The sequence below is a fragment of the Daktulosphaira vitifoliae genome, unplaced genomic scaffold (genome assembly GCF_025091365.1).
Source record: "Daktulosphaira vitifoliae isolate Bord-2020 unplaced genomic scaffold, ASM2509136v1 Scaffold_392, whole genome shotgun sequence".
In the NCBI taxonomy this organism is placed as follows: Eukaryota; Metazoa; Arthropoda; class Insecta; order Hemiptera; family Phylloxeridae; genus Daktulosphaira; species Daktulosphaira vitifoliae.
In genome coordinates, this window is record NW_026099957.1 from 883 (window position 1) to 11539 (window position 10657).

The following is a 10657-nucleotide window of genomic DNA, read 5'->3' on the forward strand; positions in this document are numbered from 1 at the left end:
ATGCCTTTTTAGAAATTATAATTCATTATCTTTATAACTTACCTATAGTTAATAGATATTCACGAGTTTTATTAAATTTTTTATTATCTAAGTAAAATGTTTTGTTCTGTAATAGTGGAACAAATCCAATGAATAAAATAATAAATAACACCTAGTTTTTATTAAAACAAAATTAATTAAACTGTTTGTGATCTTAAAATAGAACAATTATGTTTTTTGAAAAATTCAGTTGTTTATTTTGTAATTTATACAATGGGACGGTTATTTGTAAAAATAATGATTATTAATGTAAAAAATTTACTCATAGTAGAATTTTGATTGAAAAAATAGATGGAATATAAATTTAAAAAATGTTAACATTTTAACAAATTTATGTCTATTATAACTCTATTATAAGTACTTTATACTCTTTTTTCCATTCAATTCATTCTAATTCAAAGGTCTACATTTAAAAATCTTTTTATTCTTAACCATTTTTGGTTTTCTCACAACACTGTCATTCCTATCTTTATAGTATTGCATCAATTTAATCAGACAATTTATTAAAGTAAAATAGTTATTTTATGTTATTCCAATATAATTATAATAATTCACATTATTACTACTTAAACTTAAACTTTTTTAAATCAATTTAAAATAAAATTTAATATTTTGAATAATGGAGAACTATTTTATTTATACTTGTCAACAAATATTTAAAGTTATTCTACATAATACAATGATAATTGTAAAAAAAATAAATTATAACATAATTACATTTTGGTTTATAATTCTGCAAATCAAATAGTTACCACATATTTATATTATTTTATTATCGATAGTGAAAGGTCTTAGTTTGATTATAAGTTTATTCTATTGTTTAGTATCAACATTTTTACACATGCTATTTAAACACTTACTCTTTATATTTCATGTCACAGAGATACTGAGTGTCTAAAGAATAAATTATAATTAAGCCATTTTATTATATTGATTAGGGCATCAATAAACCCCATGAAAAAACTTTTTTTATTCATTTGGTAATAATTGTTCACTGTTAGATGGTATCCATACATACAAAGTATTTGTATCTCTATCAATTATTTCTTGTCTTCCATTAAATTGCTGAAAACTGTTTGAGTCATCGTTATCACCATGGTCTTGTGTTCGTAAGTTAAGATTTAATGGAGCAGGGACACCATCTGCAGTTATCAGTTGATCAGTTTCATGAGAAAAATTTTCATGAAATTTAACTTCTCCGTCAGTGTTAGTAGACATCTTTTCTTTATCCAAATCTAATTTTGTTATATGAATATTCATATCTGAAGATGTAACTATACCACTGACTTGACCAGCATAACTACTAATTTGAACAGTGTTGGTATTATCTTTTCTATGAACTACTGTATGCCGCCGCATATCTGAGCGTACTCTAAATGCTTTACCACAAGTTTCACATTTATATGGTTTTTCTCCTACAGTTAAAATAAATATTGTATTACACAATAATATTTTTATTAATTATCAATTTTTTTATCATACATTTTTAATTATTAAAGAAAATATGTTGGGTTACCAAAGTATTAACTATTATTTCATTCATTTTTAAAAATAAATTAACTCTAGTTTATACTCATAAACATTATTAACATTTTTGTAACAACTAATTTTTGAAAAAACAAAATTCNTTAACATTTTTGTAACAACTAATTTTTGAAAAAACAAAATTCATGTCTACTACATATTAGTTTATCAGTATGGTTTAGTTAATATGAAAATAAATGATTATTACTATTGGAGGGTTTTTATGAAATTATTTCTGAATTTAAAAAATTTTTTATAGAAAAATTTTAACTATTACAAATTATACCAGGCAATTATTTTTTATGTTAAAACTATCTTCCAAAAATATTTATGTAAACACATAAAAGATCACTTCGTTAATATATACTGTAAGTAACTGCAAGTAAAATAATACTTCATTTTTAAATTAATAATAAACCAATTCAAGTTGTGTAACTACTAAAAAGCAAAAATATAAGTGCGAAAATGTTCATAAAAAATGTAGAAATTTTTAAACATAATTTAAATATTTTTAAACTAAAAATAGTATATTTTCTTAGAATTTATAAAAGTAACATTGTAATATTATCATTTTTGTAAACCATATTGAGAATCTTGCAAGGAATTCCTACTATACTATCTGGAATTCTTATCTTTTTGAGCTTCAAATATGATAAAAATTATATATTATCTTACCAGTATGTATACGACGATGATTTTGTAAATAAGAAGATGCTCTAAAAGTCTTTTTACAAAATTCACAAACATAATTCTTTTCTCCAGTATGTATTCTTCTATGTACTATCAATGAATATTTACGAGCAAAGTCTTTACCACAAAATTCACATTGAAATTGCTTAGATTCAGAGTGTAATGAAGCAATATGATATTTAAGATCACCCCATTGTCGAAAATTTCTTCCACACCATTCACATTCAAAAGGTTTATCACCAGTATGTAACCGATTATGTACCTAAAGTAAATTATTTTTTTTATAAAATTCTTTTAGTTATAAATATAACATTATGTAAAATACTTTTAGAGCACTGCTTGAGAAGAAACTTTTTGGACATAATTTACAACTATGAGGACGTTTTCCAGAATGTGACCTCAAATGATATAGTAATGAGTTACGATGATTAAATTTCCTTTTACATTGAGTGCAAACAAGATTTTTTGAAATATTTTTTTTCATTATTTGTTCAAGTTCATCAGTATCATCTTCCCAAGTGTGTTCTGCTCGACTAGTTTCACCATTATCATCATTTTCATTTATTAAACTATTATTATCATCACCTTTAATTTCAGGTATTGGGCTTTTGTGATTTATGCTATTTTCACCACTATATTCCCACCTATAAAAATGTATGACTATTTAATGGATGTCTCATTTATTCAACAAATGTGCATCAAAAATGATTTATTTTAATTAATATCTCTCATTTTAATAAAATATTCAACTCAACAATTGTAGGGAAAAAATTATATAATATTGATGTTAACAAATAATTTTAGTTTTTTAAAGGCTCAACATAAATTCAATTTATTTATTGATATCCTACAATATTTAAAAAAAAAGATATATGAAATTAGTGACCCATCGATAATAAAAGTTATAAAAATGAGTAGTATTATAAGCTTTTATAATATACAAGTAAATACAATTACCATATTTCTGACCACTTATAGAACATGAAAGTTTTCTATAAAACATTTATCCTAAATCACTTAAGATAAAGTATTACATCATGATACGTTTTACCTATTTTGTNCATTTATCCTAAATCACTTATGATAAAGTATTACATCATGATACGTTTTACCTATTTTGTGATCTTGCCAACAATGATACATAAAAAAATATTTAAAAAACTAACCGGTTGTAGTTCAATTTATTTTTGTAAAAGATTTTTTCTTAAATAATAAAGCTTAATTTCACAAATATTATAAAATCAATTTTCCATTGATATTTAATATATTACTATTATTACTACATCATAAATGTCAATGTTTTTTTTTATTCAATTCTGTAAATCACAATTAATTATTAAAAAAGTTAGAAAATTTTCTTATAATCCTAATATTTGGGATTCATCAAATCACCAAAATTTGTTGAGACTCGAGAAACCATACAGTCGTAAATAGAATAAATCGTTCATATAAAGTAAAGTTAATTTTATCTTTTTTTTAACGCCTATATATTAACTTTTCTTTTACTATATGGTCTATTTAATAATTAAAATGTCTTATGCCCAAAACGTATTATTTAAATCTGGGATGAACTTAGCAATCTAGTCAAAACTTAAAACTATCTTTGTAAAAAAATTAAACATACTCTTGTATTTGTTCTTTATCTTCATTTTCTGATTCTGTATCAACACCAGGTACCATATGGCGTATACCTTCCATCAAATCTTCTGGATCAGAGAATTCTTCTAAGCAATCCTGTTTCACAGTTACAACTGTGGCAGGTTGGGGGTGAACTGAAGCCATATGTACTTCTAATGCTTTTAAACGGCGGAAGTTACGACCACATAGTTGACATGATGGGAATGGTTGTTGAAGTTGAGCTGCTAATATAGATCCATCAGATGAGAATATACAATGTTTATCATCTTCAATATTATCTTCATTTAGCTGAAAAATTGAATTAATAAACTATAATGAAAATACTCTAGTTAAAACAATATTACTCTATAATTTTGCAAAGGAGGCAAATCTTGAATGTTTGGTTGATCATGGATAGTTTCTTCAATGTATTGATTTTCAATACTATTAGTTGAATCTTGAGTGCTAAGATTTTGGAAGTTAGTATGATGAGGTGAAGTACCAGAATCAGTAGTAACCACAATTACTTTACTTTGTTGAGGTTCATAATGAAGTTTCAAATGTTCGAAAAATTTAATCTGGTGAGTGAAATTTTTTTCACAAATCTCACATAAAAAAGGCATTCGTCCATTTAATCTTTTTGGCGTATGTATTGCTCTATGTGCCTAATATATAATTTAGGTATAATACAGTTTTAAAGAAATCAAACTTACTAAAATAATAAATAGTTACTGTTAATAAAGATTGAGAATTAAATTGTTCACCACATTGTTTGCATTTATAGCATTTAGGATGTATACTTCTTGGAGAAGTTGGAGCAGTCTCTCTTTTGCGAAATCGTTTTTTGTGCGGTAAATTGTTTTGAATTTCTGCGTGATAATCTGACTCTGAAGCTTCTACTTCAATTAAACTTCCTGAACTTATAATCTAATTAAAAAATATTATAATAATAAATAATACATCTAATACTATGAAATATACACTTAAAAATACCTGTTGGCTATTAATATGACTTGTAGATTGTGAAGAATGCTTATTACTCGAGTCTAGATCAATTTCAGTACTATACAAATAACTAGTCATAAGGTGTGAATCATGATGACTCCCATCAACTAAAGACTTGTTCTGTTGAGCAAGTGCATCAGCCAATTCATTAGCTAAGCGTCGATCATCTTCAGTAAGAGTAGAAGACCCATCACCAGATAACATATCACCCGTATCATAATATGTTGAGGTATGATGAGAAAACTCTCCATTTTCATCTATATAATATAAAATAAATGACATAATTGATAGATAACAATATAATAACAAAACATAGAATATAAACCCTATAAAATATTTTTAATTTTTACATTTAATTAAATTTTTTTTTAATACAATAAATGACTAGTATTTTTAAACAATTGAGTAAAATTTTGTAGTAATTAAATTAGAAATCTCAAATTAATATTGTTTATATTTATTTCACTGAATAATAACAATTTTCAGTTGTAATTTACAAGTACGTAAGTGTGATTTCTCAATAATTGAAATTTTACAGAAGAATAAAAAAAAAAAAAAAATTAATACAATAAATAGAAAAGAAAGATAAACAATATTTTAGTATAATTAAGTTAAATATATTATAAACAAATAAAGTGTACTTCAATNCAAAATTTCAGTATAATTAAGTTAAATAAATTATAAACAAATAAAGTGTACTTCAATATAACAGTTTTTTTTTTAATGTAATAAAAACATGCCATCATTGGTTCTAAAATATTTTATACAATAAAAAACTTATATTTTTGAACATTTAACTTGTATACTTCAGTCCTATTAATTTTATACTACATAATTAACTACTACAAATTAAATTTAGAACAGATTTATATTGTTTTTAAATTTACAAAACTTGCCTATACGAAATTCATGAGGTAAATTATGTTGATCACCAAGCTGTTTATTATTTTCATCATGCTGATGACTATGTTCAGTGATGTATTGATCAGCTGTTTCTAAGAACTCTCTTGAACGTTCATCTAAAATATCATTATCCATTGTAAGACCACTGATATTGATTATCACTTAACTTATTCACCTAAAAAAAAATATTAAAAATTATACAAAATTTAAAATTAAAATATTGGTATTGCTTAACTTATAAATGACATAACAACAATCATAAATAATAAATAATAAATCATTAGTTTTTCATAATGCAATAAAAAACCATTTATTTTAATTTTACACAAAATTTAAAAACTATACGTGTCTTCTAATAAAATATGAATAGCTCAAACATTATTAATAAAAACAGATATATAAACATTCTATCTGTTATACAAATATTTAAAGTTTTTAGGTATGAGATGATAAGGATTTCATAAAATATAACATTAAATGTTAGGACATCCCTAAACAAAATTAAAAATATATCAACAGAATGTTTTTTCTTGCAATTCAAATTGAAGTTGAAAATATTTAATATAATTATTTTTTAACTAAGTAGTAGTTGTGCAATGTTATAAATGACATTAATGTTATCTAAATATTAGGTTAACAATATAATTATTATTTTAATGGTAATATTAACAAAATATTTAGAAAATAACTGAACCAAGACAAGAAATATGAAATGTGTTATATATAATTTATTAAAGTTAAAAGTACTCTCATACCATGACTTCAATATTTCTGTCACTTGGCTATCTTAGTAGCATACCAAAGTATTCTGTTTTATTGACACATGAACTATTTCCTTATTCATTACTTACTGACAAAAATCAAAAGATTGGTTTTTTTAGTTATGATTTCTGTTATCGCGTTACATTTTTCAATTTGAAATTATAGCACAGTCGCTCGTTGGCAGTGGTGGCTCTGATCTTATAAGATTGTTGAGTCGCATACGACATTACCTTCACTCTATAACCCAGTTAATTTTACAAAAAATATTAGTATAAAATAAAAACTGCAGAACGATCCATTACTATACATAAGTAATCACTTACAATTTTTAGAGTTGTTGAATAAAAAATGATATGACAATGTATTTATTAATTTGAACGCGCTGTGTGACAATGTTTAGGATAAGCGTAACGCCGGATTGATAGTGGCCAATGTGCGACCAATTGACTGTACCTGCGCCTAACAAAAATGTGACAACAACGCAAAAATCACACAGACCCGATACAGGAAGTAAACGAGGTAATATAGGAAATAAGAAACTGCGTCCGTGCGACGATCTAACGTGTACCCATGTTATATACAGGTTTATTATACAATTACTATCATGTACCTATAGGCCATAACAAAAAAATCACACATACAAACACGATTATTCGTATGTATAGAGTACAGTAAATGGAGAAAATATGTGTGGGAGGTGGTAGAAATGTGGGAACGGCAGTTGACGTCATACACGTAACGACATCTATCGTTATTATTCTCAAATAAACCAAAATTATTTTGTCACCATCGTCGTTGTCAATTGGTCCGATAATTTCTAAATATTTTGATTTCGGTTTCGTATCCTAGTGATAATAGCGATGAATACAATTATGTAGAATTGACTTAACTTTATCTTAAATTTGATATTTACTAATCTTAACGCCCACATTTCAGGTATCTGTAGAGTATCATTTGTAGAAGTTCATTTAAGTACTGTCGTGTGTCTAGACACCCGCGCATTATAGCAGCGTAAGCATATCAAGTGCTGTATGGATATGACACGGCGTTGACACCTGTTGATAGTTTCGGCAAATAAATTGTCATAGTCGTCTTCGAAGTTCGACTTTGTCAATTTAATATTATTCATGGCGAACAACGATAATATTTTTGTCGGTAAGTGATCACAATAACAATTGTGTAATTACCGAAATTAATTTTTAACCTTCTAACTTTCTAATTTAAAGTTGTACATTTAACTAATTAAATTAATTTTTATCAATTTTAATTTTTTTAATCTCGTATAAATTTTACATATTTTCAACAACTTTTTGATCTACTATTATTAAATATCATGAATTATATATTTCCGAATAATTAAAAAAATTTAGTTGCTTATGGTCTATCACTAGACAGGCTTAAATAATTTGTAAAAATCTTTAATTGTTTTATTATATTAAGCTATTTGCTGAGTTTTCAATATTAAAAAATTATTTATAAAGCATTATATATTTATTTTTAAATTGATTTTTGTGAAATCTTTATTATTGATTTAATGTACAAATCATTGTCATATAGTATATTCAAAAATTATGCATTACTTGATTAGAAAAATTGCTTTTAGCTATTATGCTACAGTTTTTGATATATATATATATATATCCTGATTTATTCATCAATATTTTTCTCTTTTTAAGTAAAATATTAACTTATATATCTTTTTATTACAGTAGTAGTACTTATTTTATTTAAACAAGTTTTAGTAAATTTGAAATAGAAATATGTAGTGTTTTGTTTCACCTTGGTAAAATTTTAGACATCATAAAAATGTTTCTTATTAAAATTTGATTATCTTTCAAAAAATTTTAGACGAACGAGAAGATGTTCAAAAAAAGACTTTTACCAAATGGATAAATTCTCAACTTGTAAAAGTAAGTAATCTACAGATGTAAATTTTTTTTTGTTTCCAAATTTAATTCATTTTTTTATAGGAAAACCATGAACCCATTTTTGATTTATTTTTGGATTTGCAAAATGGAACCAAATTATTGTATTTATTAGAAATCTTAACTGGTATTCAAATTGTAAGTATCACATATAATTTTCATAGGTTTTATTTTAAAAGTAACTTTTTTTAGAAACCTGAAAAAGGTCGAATGAGAGTTCATCATCTAAATAATGTCAATAAGGCTTTACAAATATTAGAGCAAAACAATGTAAGTATTTTAAATTAAAAAAACCCAGCCTAGGGCGTCGCGGCATAGTGGTGACGTAGCATAGTTGAGTCGAGTATAATGATATCTGACAATTACTAAAATCACTATCATAAAAAACGCTTCGATGCAAATCTTTAGATAGTGTTTCATTTTAAAAAATTGTTGGATTATTCCAAAAAATAAATGATTTCCTTATTTATATCCTAATTAAGATAAAATATGTCAAATTAAAGAGGGATATAAATATTATNAATTAAGATAAAATATGTCAAATTAAAGAGGGATATAAATATTATTTCTCGTAAAAAAAATTGTATTGATCCATACACTTTTTTAGAAGTTATAGCATTATAAAGTTAAAAATATAAAATCGAGAATTTGATTCAAAAGTTAAGTTGAAAAAGTTGTCATTTTAAATCCCTCCAGTGGGCAGGTGGTAAAGGGTCAGATTAAAAAAAATACATATCAAATGATAGGTATAGACATCATGCATCTATAAAAAAAAAATTATAATTGGTTATTTATAAAAAAATTATGGCAGTTTTAAGTAAAAAAAATTGAAAAAATGTTGAAAATTAGCAATTTTTAAATTTGTAATTTTTTTGGAGATTTCCCTCATTTACGGGGAACGAGGAAAATTTTTTCAATTTTTGAGGGTACTATCTTCTACTAGATACAATTTGTGATCTTTTGACGTATCGTTAAAAGAAATCAGTTCAGTGAGAACTAAGAAAAAGTGGTAACAGACACAAAAAAAAAAACCACATCATAGTAAAAAATTAAACATGTAAAGTAAAATTTTAAATTGTGCTTCTATTAGATTGCTTATATTTTCAAACAAATACTGGTAAAAATAAAATAAAACATTTTTTATTTTATTTTCAAATTTTATAGATGTTTAATTCCTCAAACATAATTTTAATACTTCAGTTGTATAACTAAAGTATATAGTTATTATATCATAACTACTTTATTTTTTAGGTGAAGCTAGTCAATATTAGCAGTAATGACATAGTTGATGGCAGTCCAAAATTAATTCTTGGACTAGTTTGGAGTATAATATTACATTGGCAGGTACTATATAATTTTTATATTAAATTATTTTAGGAAAATTTATTTAATTATTCTTTTATATTGTGAATCTAATTTTTATTATATTCTAGAATATATGTGTACTTAGTCTTTGTATGCAATTTGTTATATTTTTTATTTTTGTAATATCAATGATTAATATAAATGATAATAAATATACTCTATGTAAATACGATTATCTTAATATCTCTATTATATTGTACTAAATTATTAAATTTTACAAACTTTTAAGAAATATATTGTTATAAAAAACTATTGAAAAAGCTTTGCAATAAAAAACTTAATATTTTGTTTAGTTGCTTCTTACCGAAATAGATCGTTTTACTTCATGTTTATTTAAAAATTTGTGAATAATGATAGTAATTATATTTAGGTTGATTGTCATTTAAAAGAATTAATGACAGAATTGCAACAAACAAATCTTGAAAAAACTCTTTTAGCATGGTGTAGATGTAATTTAGAAGTAAGTAGATGATCAATATTTGTTATTTTATGTTATTAACTTTTTTTACAATAATAATTAATGAAAATAGGAATATGGAATAGATATTAAAAATTTTACCACTTGTTGGACTGATGGGTTAGCTTTCAATGCATTAATACATAAGTTTCGATCAGATCTTATAGACTATAACGTAATTTTAAAACAACATTCAAATGTTAGGCTTGAAAATGCATTTGCAACTGCTTATGTACATTTAAACATTGAACGTCTATTAGATGTTGAAGGTGAGTTAGTATAAAAAAACTATGTATTTCTCATTGTGTTTAAGTATTTTATTTCTTTTTTTAGATGTTAACACTTCAGTTCCTGATAAGAAGTCTGTGAT

The 10657-nt window shown here is 24.4% G+C and overlaps 2 protein-coding genes across 3 annotated transcripts; one reads left to right on the top strand and one right to left on the bottom strand.

The window, feature by feature from the left end:
* Nucleotides 1–656: 656 nt before the first annotated feature.
* Nucleotides 657–7195, bottom strand: LOC126909446 (zinc finger protein 678-like). Of its 2 annotated transcripts, none has more exons than XM_050691867.1 (10): nucleotides 6864–7195; nucleotides 6630–6777; nucleotides 5772–5953; nucleotides 4864–5132; nucleotides 4603–4797; nucleotides 4236–4535; nucleotides 3878–4179; nucleotides 2579–2897; nucleotides 2239–2515; nucleotides 657–1454 (listed from the first exon to the last, which is right to left on the bottom strand). In XM_050691867.1, the coding sequence occupies exons 3-10, from the start codon at nucleotides 5911–5913 to the stop codon at nucleotides 1009–1011; spliced, it is 2250 nt and encodes a 749-aa protein (XP_050547824.1). In that variant the 5' UTR covers nucleotides 5914–5953; nucleotides 6630–6777; nucleotides 6864–7195; the 3' UTR covers nucleotides 657–1008. The 2 variants fall into 2 exon arrangements, with proteins under 2 accessions (XP_050547824.1, XP_050547825.1); XM_050691868.1 differs by having other exon boundaries at nucleotides 6534–6777.
* A 78-nt stretch (nucleotides 7196–7273) lies between these two features.
* LOC126909445 (utrophin-like) lies at nucleotides 7274–10652 on the top strand (the record flags this gene model as incomplete). Its single annotated transcript, XM_050691866.1, has 8 exons — nucleotides 7274–7695; nucleotides 8389–8450; nucleotides 8511–8603; nucleotides 8658–8735; nucleotides 9717–9809; nucleotides 10201–10290; nucleotides 10361–10556; nucleotides 10621–10652. Coding segments are annotated over exons 1-8 (672 nt in total), but the record flags the coding sequence as incomplete, so codon positions are not given.
* Nucleotides 10653–10657: the final 5 nt, after the last annotated feature.